Below are 18,178 nucleotides of genomic sequence, written 5' to 3'. Positions count from 1 at the left end.
ACCATCTCCATGTCTACCACCAGGAATAGATTGGCTGTGGTGCTAGTAGGCTGAGTCACTTAACTCTTGAGTCTTGGTTGACTCAGCTGTAGAAAAGGTATCTTAATGTTTAAAATAGTTAACACAGGTCGCCTGAGTCCTTGGTACATCCCACATTGGTCAGTAGGCCTCATCCTTTAATAGATTATTCCGTAGCCATATGTTAAGAAAAAGTGGCACTGTTGAGCTTGTGGAATAGATCAGAACTGCGTGAAACTTTCCACGCACTCCTTGGGTCGTTGCACCTGCTGAGACCCTCCTGCCTGCATGGAGGGCATCTGGGAGCCCTACAGTCGGGCTTTGTGGACAGCACTTCGGGGCTTCAAGTCCAGAGCCTGTGGTTCCAGCGTTACTCCTTCCAGGCTGTAGAACCTTCAGCCTGGCCAGTGTGTGTCTGTGCTTGGATTTACTAAGCCCAGACCATCCTAGGCGCCTCTCGCTAGCCTTGCCTTGTTGTCCTAACCTGCTTTCAAAGGGTGACTTGAGAATGTCATTTCCGCATCACCTCTTGAGTAAATGTTCCATAAAGAATTCTGTCTGCTTTCATGTTTCATCTGAATGCTGCTTTTCACTTGACACCTCTGTGCGCTTCCTCTGTGCCTGGGCTTCATCAGCTTCTTTCTTGGATTTAGTGAAGGATCCTAGTAACTGACTATAGCCCTCCTTTCAGATGTTCCTGCTGAAAGTTTTTTCTGTTCTATTTAATTTCATTTGTCACTCAACTGTTTGCTTTGAACTTTTGTTTTTCTTGTTGGGTGATTTTGAGTTTAAATAGAAAAGGAAAATAGAAAACAAAACTGCACTTGTTGTGGTGCCAATTGGTCACATTGTTTGTGTTTCTAGCACCTGGTGGTCTTGTCCTCAGGAGACTTAGTCTGGAATGCCGGCTTGACTATGTATATATTTTATGTTTTGGAGAAGTTCCCCTCCCTGAGCTTTGGCCTCAGTTTTCCTTTGTTAATTGAGAATAATTATAGTACCTAACCTAATTGCGCTGTTTTTGAGATGAAATTGGGTATTGGATTCAAAAACAGTTTCTAAACCTACATGTGCTGATTACTGTTAATGTTTGTGCTTCCCCTGACCCTCCTTCATATGTTCAGGACCATATCAAGCAGCCCCTAGTGTATATACTTTTTCTCATGAGGCCCCTCTTTTTTTATAATCTGTTCATCTTCTTTGTAAGTAAGTCTTGCAGCCCTGAGTTCCAGTTGGCCAGTTGAGTTATATTTTTATGCCTTTTGAGGTTTTATTGAATGCTGTATGTCCTGATGTTCAAACTTTCTACTTTGCAATTGTAAGCTGTTGGTATTCAGAAGGAACTCAACAGGTTGCGCTTTCTCATTTTATAGATGAGCTCCTGAAGTCTTGGAGGAAACAGGATTTGTCCTGACGCAGGGTTCTAGCCCAGAATTCAAGCCAGGTTGCCTGTTTCCTATGTGACTGAACTACATTGGCTGAAAGTGTGACTCAAGTGACAGTGATATTGCTCTTGTTAGAAGTTGACCCCATCCGAGCTAGGTCAGGAGGGTGGAGTGTTTTTGGTCCCTCTCATATATGCAAATGTGGGCTAGCAGATCTGTTTGATGTGGCCTCAGTGCATTGATTTCTGCTTGTTTCCCTCCTCAGAACTCTAAGCTCTCTGCACTGACCGCTGTGGTTCCGGACATCCCAGGTTTCCGCAAGATCCTCCCCCGCTCCGATTACATCATCATCCCCAAGAGTAGCCTGCAGGAGGACCGGAGCTGCCCTCAACTAGAGCTGTGTGTGGCTCAGAACCAGGTGTCCCCTAAAGGAGCTCCTCTGGTATCCAGCACTGCCCCAGAGACAGTACCTAGCCATGCCGGCATGGCAGAACAGTGCCTGGCTGTGGAGGCCCTGGCTGAGGAGGTGGGAGCTCTCGCCCAGCCAGGGGCTGCTGTACAAGAGATGCCCACCTCAGACATCCTCAGCCAGGACGTGCTGCTGGAGGAGGCTTCCCTGGAGGTCGGGGAGAGCCACCAGCCTTACCAGACAAGCCTGGTAATCGAAGAGACTTTAGTGAACGGCGCAACAGACCTCCCTGCTGGAAGCTTGGCCATGCCCCACTCTCAGGTTGGGGAGAATGTGTCTGTGGTGACAGTCATGAGGGTAAGTACTCTGGCCTTCCCTTTTGTTGTTGTTGTTTGCTTGTTTGTTTTTAACAGCATGCACTGCAGTGTGGTCCTAGAGCAGCTGTAGTTATGAGTGCCTGTGTGGTCCTTCTGGAGGAATTGGAGTTCCTAAATGTTGCTCGCCCCTAGGTTTGCTTCAGAGTTATCCTGAGATTCTGATCACCTCCTCCGTGGCAGTGTAGCCAGGATTTTCCTCACACGAGACAGTGCATCAGGTACACTTGTAGAAAAATGGCAGTTGGATTATATCCATGAGTCAAAGCTAGGATCCCTGAGGCTATTAATATTGATCCGGATTTTATATTCTCTGGCGACTCTTTCAGCAAGCACCATAGAGGAGTTCTCAAAAGGATCTTCTGAAGGCGCAGGTGAAGTAGGAAGAGGTCTCCAGGCTCGAGTGATGAGATGCAGATGAGAGAACATGTTTCTCTCTGGCCTGGGCAGATGAGCGAAAGCAGCAGTTTCAGTGATTGCACGATTGATGCTGTGGACATGGTTGGATACCAGGCACTAGAATATAAACTCCCATCCTTAGGAACGGAAGCCTGAGGCTGACACACTGTGGTGCCCGCAGCCTGAGTGGAAAACAGCAGGCACCTCTGCTGAGGATCTGTCCCAGGACTGTGTTCTTTCTATTATTTTGTTGTCCCAGTGCAGATTGTAGCGGTGACGCATGCTGCTGTCCTGCCTGACAGGTCTACATTTGACACGTGCAGAAGAGTTAACTGTTCCCTCACTCGCTGCCTGGATGATCCTGGGTACCCCCGAGGCGCTTGAGACTCTCCTGAAAGCCTCCTTTGTTCATCTTCATTTAAAAAACGAAGACCGCACGTTTCCTAGGGGGTACTGGTTTTCTCCACCCTTGTTAACTGAACTGCTTTTTGATGACCACAGATTGATTGCTTTTGAGAAGTTCACTGAGTAAGCGTGTTTGCGTGGCCTATTGGTTTTCATGCAGCCTGTCATGAGGTGGTCCTGGGTGATCTTCACTCACTTTCAGCTCGGCTGTCCTTTTCTCATTTGCCCACAGGATTCCAGTGACACTAGCTCCTCTACACCAGCCACCCAGTTCATCATGTTGCCTCTGCCTGCCTACTCAGTTGTAGAGAACCCCAACTCCATCAAGCTGGTCAGTATATGTGGAATTAATGGTGTCATGAGAACTGTCTTCCAAGTAGTTTTCTCAAAATTTTAGATTCTTACAGCACTGGGACTGATAGGTCTCCAGAATTACCTGGTCTGAGTTCATGACCACTAAACTACAAAGTGAGAACCAGGATTCTGCTTTCTTGATTTTCTTTCTTTTTTTTTTTTTTTTTTTTTTACAACATTTATTTATTGGGGCTTGTGTCGAGGCGTAGTAGGCTAATCCGTCTCCTGCAGCACCGACATCCCGTATAGGTACTAGTTTTATTTGCTGCTGCTCTGTGTCTGATCCAGCTGACGCAGCTCCCTGTGGTGGCCTGGGATTGGAGCAGAGGATGGCCCAAGTGTTTGTTCCCCTGTGTCCACGTGAGAGAACTGAAGAAGCTCCAAGCTCCTGGCTTCAGACTGTATTTAGAACCTGTGTTATTTTCCTCTAGCACTGTTTTTATGGCATACTACAAATTGTGATGTGGGATGTTTTCATTTTTATTCAGCTCAGAATACTTCCTGATTTACTTCTTAGACCCATGTGTTATTAGAAGTGTGTTAGTTACTTTGGAAATAGTTGGGAATTTTCCAGATATCTTCCTGTTACTGATTTAGAACTTCTCTGTGCAGAACTTTATGGTTAGTAAGATGTGAATGCAGGTCTATTTTATCGCCATAATAGGATCTGTCTTGCTAAATGTTCTTGATGCAGGAAAGAACATACGGATCTTCTGTTGGTGGAATGTTGCGGTACAGGTTAGATTACCACAGGTTGATTGATGGTGTTTCTTAACTCATATGCTTTTGTTGATTTTCTGCCCATATTTCCATCAGTTATTGAAAGAAGACATCTGACTAACTTTGTAGATTTTTCTATTTCTTCTTTGAGTTCTAATGGTTTCTGTGTCTTACATACAAATACGTACTCTTTTTTTTTTTTTTTTTAAAGATTTTTTTATTATTATTGGAAAGCCGGATATACAGAGAGGAAGAGAGACAGAGAGGAAGATCTTCCATCCGATGCTTCATTCCCCAAGTGAGCCGCAACGGGCCAGTACGCGCCAATCCGATGCCGGGACCAGGAACCTCTTCCGGGTCTCCCACGCCGGTGCAGGGTCCCAAGGCTTTGGGCCGTCCTCGACTGCTTTCCCAGGCCACAAGCAGGGAGCTGGATGGGAAGTGGAGCTGCCGGGACTAGTGGCTGCTCCACTTCCCATCCAGCTCCCTGCTAAGGGCCTGGAAAGCAGTGGAAGATTGCCCAGAGCCTTGGGAACCCGCACACTCATGGGAGACCTAGAAGAAACTTTTGGCTCCTAGTTTCAGATTGACTCAGCTTTGGCCATGGCAACCATTTGGGGAGTGAACCAATGAATGGAAGATCTTTCTCTCCCTCCCTCTCTGTAAATCTGCCTTTCCAATAAAAATAAATCTTGAAACCAAACACAACAAAAACCAGTTAGGACTGGGTCAGGCTGAAACCAGGAGCCCCCAAATCAATCCAAGTCTCCCACCTGAGTGACTGGGTCACAAATACTTGAGCCATTCCTGCTGCCTCTCAGGGTGTGCATGAGCGGGAAGTTGCAGTCAGAAGCAAAGCCAGGGCTTGAATGCAGGCTGTCTGATCCTGGGTGCAGGCATCCCCAGAGGTGTCCTGTCAAACCAGATGTCCTCCCCTTGGGTCATTATTTGACTCTTTTACTAAGTGCATAAACATTTAGAGTTATGTCTTGATCAATTGACTGTTACTATGAAATGATCTTCTGTAATATTCTTTGCTCCGAAATCTTTGAGGTCTAGTTATTATTAGTATCTTTCTACCCTTTTATTTATAAGGATTTATTTAAGATATATAGAGAGGAGGAGAGACAGGAAGATCTTCTGTCCATTGATTAACTCCTCAAGTGGCAACAACAGCCAGAGCTGGGCCAATCCAAAGCCAGCAGCCCAGAGCTCCTATGTAGGATCCCAAGGCTTTGGGTTGTCCTCAACTGCTTTCCCAGGCTGCAGGCAGTGAGCTTGATGGGAAACGGTGCTGCTGGCATTAGAACTGGCACCCATATAGAATCCCAGCGTGTACAAGGCAAGGACCTTAACCACTAGGCTACTGCATTGGGCCCATAACTAAAATTTTTTTTGAGGGGGCTGATGTTGGATGTAGCAGATAAAGCCTGCAATTCTGGGATCTCATATGGGTGCTGGTTTGTATTTGTGCTGCTCCACTTCCCTGTCTAGCTGCCTTGTTAATGGTGTGGGAAAAGTAACGGAAGGTGGCCCAAGTACCTGGACCCTTGACACCCCCATGAAGAATCAGAGGAAGCTCCTAGTTTTGGTCTGGCCTAGCCATGGATATTATGGCCATCTGGAAAATGAAATAGCAGATGGAACGTTTTCTGTCTCTGTCAGTTCCTTCCTCGTTCCCCTCCCACTCTCATAACTCTGTCAAATAAATAAATCTTTATTAAAGAAAATTATGAAAAAAAAAAAGAAAATTGGGCCCGGCGGCATGGCCTAGTAGCTAAACTCCTCACATTGAACGCCCCGGGATCCCATATGGGCTCTGGTTCTGATCCTGGCAGCTCCACTTCCCATCAAGTTCCGTGCTTGTGGCCTGGGAAAGCAGTCGAAAACGGCCCAAAGCCTTGGGACCCTGCACCCGCGTAGGAGACCCGGAAGAGGTTTCCTGGTTCCTGGCTTCAGATCAATGCGCACCGGCAGTTGCGGCTCACTTGGGGAGTGAAACATCGGATGGAAGATCTTTCTCTCTGTCTCTCCTCCTCTCTGTATATCTGACTTTGTAATAAAATAAATAAATCTTTAAAAAAAATTATGTAAAAAATGTGCTCATGAATATGTTCCCATGCATTGTTTCACTCCCCAAATGCCCAGAACTGGGCCAGCCTAAAGGTGGGAGCCAGGAATTGAGGCCATGTCTCCTTTGTGGGTAGCAGGAATGTAGTTACCTGCACTGCCTCCTCCTGGGGTCTGCATTAGCAGGAAGCTGGAGTCCGGAGCAGGAGCCCAGTGTAGAGCCAAAGCACTCTGCTTTCTGACATCGTAACCACCACACTAAATAACCCTATGTTAATTTATTTGAAAGGCAGAGCCTTTAGAGTTCTCCCATCACTAGTTTACTCTCCAAATGGTTGTGACAGCCAGATCTGGATGAGGCTGGAACAAGGAGCTACAAACACCACCTGGGTGTCTCACATGGATAGCTGCAGCCCAAGCATTCAGACCAGCTGCCATTGCCTAGCCGGTCATATGGGTGAGAAGTGGATTGAACTAGCACTCAGATGTGGAATGCTGACATTACAAGTTGCTGCCTAACCCATCGAGCCACAGCACCAACCCGTGCAAAACTTTCTTATCCAAAAATTGTTTAGGGGCTGTTTTTGTGGAATGGTGGTCAAGCCAGCATCCTGTACCAAGTGGGGTTCAAGTCCCTACTTCTCTCTCCATTTCTGACTCAGTACCTTACTCATGTCCCTAAGAAGGCAGCAAACAACTTGTCACCCACAGGGGAGACCTGGATAGAGTTGTTGACAGCCATTTGGGATGTGAACTAGCAGATGGAAAATCTGTCTTCCTCTCTGTCACCCTGCCTCTCAAAAAAGAAAAGACACCTTTGCAGGATCCTAGAATGTGAACAGCTACTGCAGCTGAATTTGTAGAAAAACTAGTTCTTACTCCTGGAAATGACTCTTTTTTTCAAGTGAAGGCAAACCTAGGAAAGAGGAAGAACAGGGCAGTTGACAGAGAAGGTGGAACCCAAAACCTAACCACTGTCCTTGCTGCCATTACACTCACACTTCCTCTTGACGTGGTACCACCATGGTAACTGCCTTTTCTTCCTGGCACAGATGGTTGGTACCATTTGAGTGTTCCCCCAGGAAAGCTTTTGCTGTATAGTGCAGCTAGGGAAGCCAGGATTGTATAGTTTATATAATAATAGACTAGTAAGCATTCATAAGTGATAAACTGATATGGGGAATATTCTTCTCTATTTTAATCTTGAAGTGGAGCTTGCTAATAAGTGAGTTTCTGTTGTAGCTGGGATGTAGTGACCATGATCCCTTGTAAGACATGTTGCTGGAAAGGGAGATGAGTACAGGTGGTGAGAGGCAGTGACTGCCTTGATGAATGTGCATTATTACAGGTGGAATTCTGTTGCATGCGAAGAACTTGGTTTCTACTCCTGAATCTCTCTCTCATCCAGTGAACATGGGTCTGTTTTATGTCTCTGAATCCTAGGTTCTCTTATGTTTAGTCAGAGTGCAAATGAAGGAAAAAAAAATATTTTTTGGTATTGTAGTCCTCAGAGACAGAGAATGTATGGAGTAACTGAGTGCAGAGAAAGAATCTGGGACCAGAAATCGGAGATCTGGGTTCTAGGTATGGCTTTGCCCTGGAGTCAGTGTTAACCTCCAGCAAAATATTTAATGATGAAGACCTTGGTAATACTAAATAGCATTGCTGGGAGTATTAAATGAGGTACTGGTTAAGCATTTCACACTATTTGGTGCCTCATCAGTAGCAGCTATCACATCATGCTTCTAGTGGCTGTGAAAGTCTTCCCATTTGAGCTGTTTTTTTCCATTTTTAACAAGTGGATGTTGTACTTAGGACCTTTCCAATTGTGACCTACGAGAATACTGCCATTTGGGTGTCCTGGAGGCCAGAGTGGCCTCCTGGTACTGTTACGGTTGTAATGGCCATCAGGCTGTGAATAAGAATGGATGGTGGTGTTGATTCTAACAAAATCTTCCTTTGCAGACCACCACATATACTCGCCGGGGCCATGGCACCTGCACCAGCCCAGGATGCTCCTTTACGTATGTCACCAGGCACAAACCACCGAAGTGCCCTGCCTGTGGGAACTTCCTGGGAGGAAAGTGGATCCCAAAGGTAAGCTATACTGGCCATTGCTTCTTTGGAAACTCCACAGAATTGGTTTTCTGTTGCTCTTGGGAACAAGTGACTTTTAAGGTTAACAGATTTCTGACTGTACAAGTGAATTTTTTTAAGTGAATCATTTTTATTATAAACATTTTGTTTAAAAAAGAATTAAAAGTCATTATTAGCAGTTTGCTATATTTTATTCTACTTTCCATGAATAAATTGTGTCTTGCTTTTTTTCATATAACATATGCTATTAAATATTCTTTTGAAGCACTATCCTCAATTGTGGCATGATTTGCCATAATTCACCCATTTCCTGTTAAGATCAATGTTAACAGTTTGCTCTGTATGTTGTCTTGGTTATTCCTGAGATGGACAACTCCAAATCCTTTTCAGTCTCAGAAGTGGAAGTCCTAGGTACTAGTATTGAGGCACAGAAATGTAAGCCACCATTTGGGATGCCTGCTTCTCAAACTGCAGGGCCAGTTTGAGTCCTGGCTGTTCCACTTCCAATCTGGCTTCCTACTAATGAGCCTGGGAAGGCAGTGGATGAAGACCCAAGTTTTTCTGCCCCTGCCAGCCACGTGGGAAACCTAGGTAGAGTTCTTGGCTCTGGCCTGCTCCAGATTTAGCTGTTGTGTCGATGTAGGGGTGAGGGTGGGGGAGGGGTGAACAAGCTGCCAGAAGATCTCTTCCTCCTTCCCTTTCACTCATCCCTCTCTCTGTTTATGTCCCTCTCCCTCTGATTGTTTCAGTCTGCCTTTCAGGTAAGTAGGTAGCTAGCTAGATAGATACCAAAAAGAAATACACGTCTTTAACCTGAGAGTCAGGGTAGTGTGACTTCACAGTGCAGGACTATCTACCTACTTACCTCTGTTTTTCTATACTTATTGATTATTCTGTCTGATGTAACTATTTTTCTATGCTGCCTAGCTCAGTGTGTGTGTGTGTGTGTGTGTGTGTATGCACGTGTATTCATTCATTCATTACATACTTGAAAGGCAGAGTTACAGAAAGAAGAGACAGAGTGATTTTTCATCTACTGGTTCACTTATCAGAATATCCAGGACTGGACCAGGTGGGAGCCAGGAACTTCATCTAGGTCCTTTAATTGGTGGTACAGGCCCAAGCAGTTGGACCATCTTCCACTGCTTTCTCAAGGCATGTAGGCAGGGAATTTGATTGGAAGAACAAGGACTCTGTCTAATCGGGGTCTGTGTGGGATGCTGGTATTGTAGGTGGCAATGTAAGTGACTCTGCCGCAGCACTGACCTCTCATTGAAACAGTCCTGTGCTTCCTTAAGGAAGAATGCCTATGTTTTCCCAAGTATTCTTTTGATACTTTTCGTTTGTGGCTGTCACTATTTAACATTGATCTGTTGACATCATGTTGAGCTTCTTTGCAACCCTTGCATTGCACAGCCCTTGCTCTTAGAAGATAAGAAATAAGCATCATAGCTCTAATGCTGTGTAGTTCAGTATAGTGTATTTCTGTTGTAAGAGAAGGCAGTGTTAGGTATTGTTTTTACGAAAATTACCTGGGTTAGCTATGTGGTTGTCATGTGTTTAACTTAACACAATCCAGGATGACTTGTTTTGATTTATTTAAATTCCAGTGTGTATATTTATCTTGAGTGGTAACTCACATATGCATATGGAGACACATATAAAATATAATTGCTAATAGATGATGTAACTGCAAAGTAGAATTTTTTTTAAAGATTTATTTAGTTTTATTGAAAAGTCCGATATGTATAGAGAGGAGGAGAGACAGAAATATCTTCCGTCCAATGATTCACTCCCCAAGTGACCACAACGGCCGGTGTTGCACTGATCCAAAGCCAGGAGCTCTTCCAGGTCTCCCATGCGGGTGTTGGGTCCCAAGGCTTTGGGCCATCCTCAACTGCTTTCCCAGGCCACAAGCAGGGAGCTGGATGGGAAGTGGGGTTGCCGGGACTAGAACCGGTGCCCATATGGGATCCCAGCGTGTTCATGGCAAGGACTTCAGCTGCTAGGCCACGCCGCCAGACCCTGCAAAGTAGAACTTATAATTATTAGCTGGTGGTTTGAAATAGTCCTGTGATTATACTGACAGAAGACACAGAATTAGAAATAATAAGCTATGGCACTAATACTTCTTTCCCTCCCCAGTTTCTGTTAACCATAGTAGATTTTCGCTTATTTCGTATAAATGTCTCTTTTTTATCTTAAAAAAATTTTTTTTTTTTTTTGCCCGGTGGCGTGGCTTAGTGGCTAAAGTCCTCGCCTTGAAAGCCCCGGGATCCCATATGGGCACCGGTTCTAATCCCGGCAGCTCCACTTCCCATCCAGCTCCCTGCTTGTGGCCTGGGAAAGCAGTCGAGGACGGCCCAATGCTTTGGGACTCTGCACCCACGTGGGAGACCTGGAGGAGGTTCCAGGTTCCCGGCTTCGGATCGGCGCGTACCGGCCCGTTGCGGCTCACTTGAATCATCGGACGGAAGATCTTCCTCTCTGTCTCTCCTCTCTGTATATCTGACTTTGTAATGAAATAAATAAATCTTTAAAAAATTTTTTTTTTTTTACAGTTGTATAGGTTTAGGAATTCTTCTCTCCCCTTCTTCTCTCTTCCTCCCCTTCCTCCTTTCTCTGTGTCCCTCCTCCCCTCCCCCATTGTTATTCCCCAAATTATCACAATAGTATATAGTCCCTTAGTAACAGTTATGAGATTAAGTAGAGGTAGAAGATCTAGTATCATGCTATAAGGATAGAGATACATAGTGTAATATAAATTTACTTCCCAGTGTGCTAGTCTTTGTTTACCCTTTATCTGTGAGAGTATATGTATATACTTGATTTTGTGTATCTATTTTGTAACTTGCCTAAAGGTTGACTTATAGGTGATAAAACATGGTATTTGTCCTTTAGAGTCTGGCCCATTTCACTAAATATAATGTTTCCAATTGGGTCTATTTAGTTGCAAATGGTAAGATTTCATGGGGGTTTTTTAATGGCTGAGTAGTATTCCACAGAGTAGGTGTACTACATTTTCTTTATCCATTCATCTGTTGATGGGTGTCTGGGTTGTTTACTTGTCTCAGCTATTGTGAATTGTGCTGCTGTAAACATGGGCTTGATGGTGCCTTTCTTGTATGCAGATTTCATTTTGTTTGGATATATTCCCATGAATGAGATGGCTGGGTTGTCACGTAGGTCAGTTCTCAGTTGTTTGAATACCATCCATACTGAGTTCCATAGTGGTTGTATGAGTTCACATCCCACCAGCAGTGGATTAGTGTACCTTTTCCCCACATTTTTGCCAGCAGTTTGTTGATTTCTGGATATAGGGGCATTCGTACTAGAGTTAAGTAGAACCTCAATGTGATTTTTATTTTCATTTCCCTAATAGCTAGGGAGCCTGAGCATTTTTTATGTCTACTATCCATTTGAATTTCTTTGAAAAATATGTGTTCATGCCGTTTGTCCATTTCTTAACAGAGTTGTTTGCTTTCCTTTTGTTGAGTATCTGAAGCTCTTTGTAGACCTTGTCTGTTGTGTAGTGTGCAAAGATTTTCATTCTGTTGGTTGCCTCTTCACTTTGCTGACTTTCCTTTGCTGCACAGAAGCTTCTTAGCTTGATGTAGTCCTATTTGTTTATTTTGGCTTTAGCTACCTGTGTTTTGGTTGTCTTTTCTAAAAAGTCTTTGCCTATGCCTATATCTTGTAGGGTGTTCCCTGTGTATTCCTGTAGTAATTTGATGGTATCTGGGTGCAAATTTAAGACCTTGATCCATTTAGAGTTGATTTTTGTATAAGCTAAAAGGTAGGGAGGGATCTTGTTTGTTACTCCTGCAAGCTAATATCCAATGATTACAACAGCATTTATGGAAGAGACTCACATTTCACCCTGCGTTATTTTCAGTTTTCCTATCGCAGAGTAGTTGGCTGTACATGTGTAGCTTCTCTTCAGAGGTTTCTGTTCTGTTCCCTTGATCTTTTTCTCTATTTTTGTACTGATACAAGACTTTTGAGTTCCACTGCCCCTCCAGCTTTGTTTTTTGTTTTGAGCATTGCTTTGACTATTCACAGTCTCTTGTGTTTCCAGATTAATTTTTGCATCTACTTTTGATGAATTGAAAATCCAACACAATACATTCTGAAGCTGTATACATTGAGAAGAATGTAGTTAGGATTTTGTTTGAAATTGTTTTGAACCTTAGATTATGTTTGGTAATACGGACATTTTCATGATATTAATTCTACTGACCCATGAGCATGGTACATTTCTCCATCTTTTAATGTCTTCTTTTTTTAAGGTTTTATAGTTTTTTATCATAGGGGTTATTCATATCCTTGCTTAGGTCTATTCCAAGGTATTTAAGGTTTTTTCCCTACTATTTTGAATGGGACTGTTCTTACAAGTTCTTTCTCAGCCATGAAGTTGTATCTGTAAACTAAGGCCATTGATTTATGCTCGTTAATTTTGTATACTGCTTCCTTGCCAAATTCTTATGAATTTCAGTAGTCTCCGAGTTTTTTGGTTCTTTTTTGCATAGTATCATGTCAACTGTGAACCAGGATAATTTAATATCCCCATTTCCCACTTTAATTACTTCAGTTTCTTTTTCTTACCTAACATCTCTGGTTAGAACTTCCAGTGCTATGTGATATAGCAATGGTGGAAATGGATATCGTTGTCTGGTTCCACATCTTAGTGGAAAAGCTTCAAGTATTTTTCTGTTCACTATTATGTTATTTTCTAATGTAGTACATTCCTTCTGTGCCTATTTTGCATGGGATTTTTAGCATGAAGTGGTGTTGGATTTTACTGAATGCCTTCTCTGCAGTTACTGAGATGATCATGTGGTTTTTCTTCTTTTTGTTGATGCAGTGTATCACATTTATTGCCTTGTGTATGTTGAACCCTTCCTATGTAATGGGGATAAATCCTACTTGGTCTAGGTGAATGATCTATCTGGTGTATCTGATGTATAGCTAGTGTTAAAGGTTTTAGCATATATGTTCATATGATGCTGGTCTCTGATTCTACGTGTTATGTCTCTATCTGATTTTGGTACTAAGGTGACATTGCCTTCATAGAAAGCTTGGAAGAATTGCTTCCCTCTCTGTTGTTTTGAATAAGTTGTGGAGGATTGGGAGAAGTTCTACTTGAATCATTTGGTAGAATTCAGCAGTGGGCTTGGTGCAGTGGCTCAGTTGGTTAATCCTCCCCCTTCAAGCACCCAGATTCCAAATGGGCACCATTGCGTGTCTCGGCTGCTCCACTTCTCATCCAGCTCCCTGTTTGTGGCCTGGGAAAGCAGTGGAGAATGACCCAAAGCCTTGGGACCCTGCACCCACGTCAGAAACCTGGAAGAATCTCCAGGTTCTCTGCTTTGGCTCAGCTCCTGCCATTACAACCATTTGGGGAGTGAACCAGCAGATGGAAGAGCTTTGTGTCTCCCTTTCTCTATAAATCTAATCTGCCATTCCAATTAAAAAAAAAAAATTCAGTGGGCCTGGCACGGTGGCCTAGCATCTAAAATCCTCACCTTGCACACCCGGGATCCCATATGGATGCCAATTCTAATCCCGGAAGCCCAGCTTCCCTTCCAGCTCCCTGCTTGTGGCCTGTGAAAGCAGTCGAGGATGGCCCAAAACCTTGGGACCCTGCACCATGTGGGAGACCCAGAAGAAACTACTGGCTCCTGGCTTCAGATTGGCTCAGCTCCGGCTATTGCGGCCAGTTGGGGAGTGAATCAGCAGATGGAAGATCATCCCTGTGTCTGTCCCCCTCTCTGTATATCTGACTTTCCAATAAAAAATAAATAAATAAATCTTAAAAAAAAATCAATGAAATCATCGGTCCTGGGCTTTTCTTTCCTGGGAGGGCTTTAATTACTGATTCAATCTCTGTCCTGGTTATAAGTCTGTTTAGGATTGCAGTTACCTCATGTTTTTGTCTCTTTCTATTGATTGTATCTTCTCACTTCATATTTTCTTTTTTTGGACTAGCAGTGTATTAATCTGTCTTTTAGAACCTGTTCTTTGATTCATTGTTCTGTTGGTCTCTTGGTTTATTTCCTCCCTTATTTTAATTATCTCTTTGATTCTGATGGCCTGGCTGTGTAGCAGTGAAGTCATTTCAGGTCTTGTTTGTTTTGCAAGATTTTTATTTTCAGAAGTGAGCTTTGATACACTATTCTGGGTTAGCATTTTTTTCTTTCAAGGTCTGAATTATCTCTCTCCATTCTCTTCTAGCTTGGAGAGTTCCTTGTAATAGGTCAGTTCTCTTCGTTGATTGACGTTCCTTTATATGTTATGCATTTCTCATGTGAGCTTCTAAGAATCTTTTGGTTCGACTGAGGAGAGCTTGTTTATGATGTGCCCTGGTGAGGATTGCTTCCAGTTGTGTGTTTTTGGGGTTCTCTATTTCTCGTATTTGAATTCCTCTTTCTTTCCCAATGATAGGGAAATTTCATTCTTACTTCATTGAGTACCCGTTTCAGCCTGGCTTCTTTTTCTGTACTTCAGGGAGTTCAGTGACACATACATTGGGGTGTTTTGTAGTGTCACTTCATTCTTAAATGATTTTCTCAGCTTTACTCAGTTTCTCTTCCAGTTTTTTGAATCTGTGGCTGTTTTCAGACATACCATCTTATAGTTATGAAATGCTTGTTTCTGCCTTGCTCATTCTGTTGAAACTTTCCTTGTTTGTGTTTTTAATATGTGTAAATGTGTTTTTCATGTCTAATAAGTTTGATTTTGCTTCAGTGTTCCTGTCTTCTGTGTCACTTAATGCCTAAATTCCTTAAACTCCTGTTTGTGTCTTCAATTTTCTACGATTTTTCTAAATTGCTTTTCAGATAATTCTACCATGTCTTGATCCTCCATTTGCAAAATTGCAGTTAACTCCTGTTCCTTGGCAGTTAGGGTGGTGTCTGCCATTCTGCCTTTGGCATTCTGAGTTGACTTTTAGAGCTTTTGCTCCATTTGTTTTTGTCTTTTGAGTGATATTTCTTTGGCTTTCTGTTTTATTTTGTTTTCCTAAGATTTATCAGTTTTTGTTGGAGATTTAGAGAGGAGACAGAAAGATCTTCTATCCCCTGATATATTCCCTACGTGAATGCAAAGACCAAAACTGAGCCAATCTGAAGCTGGGAATTTCTTCCTGTCTGTCACAGGGTGCAGGGTCCCAAGGCTTTGAGCCATCCTCCACTGCTAGCCTGGCCACAAGGAGAGAGCTGGATGGGAAGTGGGGTAGCTGGGACACGAACCAGTCAGTGTCCCTATGAGATCCTGGTGCTTGAAGGGGAAGGATTAGCTAATTGAGCCATCACACTGGCCCCAGCTTTGTGGTTTTTTTGTTGTTGTTGTTTACTTTTTCTCATTAGGTTTTGTGTTTTCTAAAGGGAGTCCTGTGGTATCTAGGGCTAGTCTTTAACACGAATCTACTTCTTATCCCCCCCCCCCCTTGCCTTTTTTTTCATATTCGGTTTTTTGTTGTGAGTGTTACTCTGATTATGGCCATGTGCTGTTAGGGCAGAAGTATCTTGGTGCTGGGATGGGGGAATGCAGTCCTTGGGTCCAGTTGTGAACCCATTCTCCCTAACTGGTTTCTGCCCATCGCACCCAAGGTTCAGCTTGTGGTACATGCTCAGACTGATTTTACTCCCCTCTTTGGAATCCTTGACACAAAACTGTGGTCCTGGTGTCTGTGTGCTAGGTTTCCCATCTTTCCCCCTCCCTGACTCACGCCCACTGCGCCTGTTCTACACTTAATGGATCTAAGTTGGGCTGATTTTACTTCCTCCTCCCTGTTCATGTGCTCTTGGAGACATTGGATTCCATGAAGCCAGGTCCTGTTCCCTGAATCTACCCGTTCATTGTTTTCTAGCTAAAATTGTGAGATTATTTCTGTACTCTTCAGCCTGGCTCCTCTTTTCCTTTTGTGAGTATTGGGATTGGTGACATGTTCATGGCAGCTATCTCTATTGGTGTCTCATGAGGGGTTTGGGGTGCCAAGCCATGGATCCTGGTGGGCTTTCCCCGTTCGCTATTCTGTTCCTTGGGTCCACTCCTTCCCCAGTGGAAAGGAATGAGTGCTCACTCAGCAGCTCCACAAGTCCCAAAATTCTCACAGTCTCCACATCCATTTGCTGGTGCTGGGCCTGTGCTGTGCACCCATGGCGTCCCACCACATGAATCCCCCAGGCTAGTCACAAGCACTGGGTGTGCACTCCACCCAATTCAGGTGCCCATGGGAGCCTCATTGGCTAGTCTCCCTTTGTGTCCAAACACTGATTCTACTGGTCCCACTTTTTGTAGATCAGTTGTTTGCTCACAATACCCCTTTGCTCACCCTCATCCCAACAGTCTGTCTGTGGCAGACAACTTCGAGTGCTTACTGTGCTCCCCAGCTGTCCACCCCGTACCTGCTTCCTCCCATGGGCTACCTGCAGGTTCTATTCCGTCTGTGTGGGAACATTCACTGCTGCCCTCCTCCTGTAGATTCTGCTTCCTCAGTAAATCGGCCATTTTGGGTCTCCAGGATGACTTGTGTAGAGGAAACTTATATAGAGGCATACCTTTAAATTCCTCTGAGGCAGTTTCTATGGGACAGCTCTTTGAGAGCTATTTGCTTTTTTTGTTTGTTTGTTTGTTTTTTATTATATTTTTTACAATCTTTACATAGTTAATTAGGGTAAAAAGGTTCAAGGGCTATAGGGAAGTGGGTAAGACTATTATTTCCATATTGTTTCCTTCATGTATCTGAGGTAAAGGGGGATATGGAGGAAGAAGCCCCACCCAGTTTCCCACCCACCCCAGGTCCCAGATGTGGGGCATGCTCTGAGATACTTGCTCAAGTGGTTTTGATAGTTCAACAGTTATGAATCGCTGCCAGTTTCGCCATTCCAAGCTTGATGAGGTCGCTGAAGAATCCACTGATTAACATAACCCATCATAGTCTCCATTTGCCCAGTATTTAGCTGCCAACATATAGCTCAGGTGGTTGATTGACCCGTTCTGTTTTCTGTCTTTTCTTGGTTAGGGTTCTGAGTCCGGCATTTCGATTGGGGAGATCCCCAAAGAAACTTTGTCTGAGGTGTTCCCAGACCAGATTCTTGTATGTACTAGCAAGTGCAGGGCTCGGCACAGTCCATCGCCACGATCAGCTGGTGGTTGCAATTGCTGGGTTGGTTCTGCTTCCAGTGCTGTCTTCCACTGGAACCAATGGGTGTTGCAGTCCAGCCTGGTTCTGCCCAGCACATACTTGGCCCTTGCATAAACCAGTGGGAGCTGCAGCCTAGTTGGAGCGACCCACAATAACCCCCACCAGGCCCGCCCCCTACCCTGGTTTGCCAGTTTGTGTAGCAGACTAGTCCAGTCTGTCCCACATCCCATTTGGCTCTCGTACATGTCGATGGGTATTAAAGCTTAGTTCCATCTAACCAGCTCAACTTTCCAGCCTTCACAGATGTTGTTGAGTGCCTCTCTAGCCACCCCAGCCCCTGTCCTAGTTTTCGTGCCCTCCTGTGGGAGTGGTAACCCAAGAGGGAGGAGCCCACTATTTCCCTTCCAGGTCTCTCACTACTGGATTATGCACTTTGAGAGCCATTTCAAAGTTGAAGTTCAGGATAGGACCAATTCCAGAAATCTGAGTCTAATAATTATACAGGCCTGGAGTTAATGTCCTCAGTTCAAATTCCTGCTTCACTAGTTTTTAGATGTGTTGTCTATGGGCAGGCCATTTTATGTTTGCCTTCTATGGTGTAAGTTTCCTCTCTTGCAAATGGAAGTTAGTAATTGTACCTACCTTATTTGGATGGTAGGAAAGGTCAAGTGAGATTTGGAGGGGTAGAGTGATATCCCGTAGAATAGATGGCACAGTTTCTGATATGTAGTAATTCCTGCCCCACCAAGCCGCATGATCATGATTGGCAGTGTTGTCTACAAACATCACTTCCAAAATC

General features: G+C 44.0%; 1 protein-coding gene across 2 annotated transcripts in view; it reads left to right on the top strand.

Annotated features, from left to right (window-relative positions):
* The window catches only part of HMGXB3 (HMG-box containing 3), a 64,242-nt gene that overhangs the window by 5,420 nt on the left and 40,644 nt on the right, over positions 1-18,178 (top strand). For both annotated transcript variants that reach the window (XM_058677668.1, XM_058677669.1), the window contains exons 4-6: positions 1,669-2,169; positions 3,223-3,321; positions 8,100-8,231. In XM_058677668.1, the coding sequence (XP_058533651.1) occupies positions 1,669-2,169; positions 3,223-3,321; positions 8,100-8,231 (732 nt within the window). The remainder of the gene's footprint in view (positions 1-1,668; positions 2,170-3,222; positions 3,322-8,099; positions 8,232-18,178) is intronic.

This window comes from Ochotona princeps, chromosome 19 (assembly GCF_030435755.1).
Source record: "Ochotona princeps isolate mOchPri1 chromosome 19, mOchPri1.hap1, whole genome shotgun sequence".
NCBI classification, from domain to species: domain Eukaryota; kingdom Metazoa; phylum Chordata; class Mammalia; order Lagomorpha; family Ochotonidae; genus Ochotona; species Ochotona princeps.
This window is presented reverse-complemented; position numbering and strand designations above follow the sequence as displayed.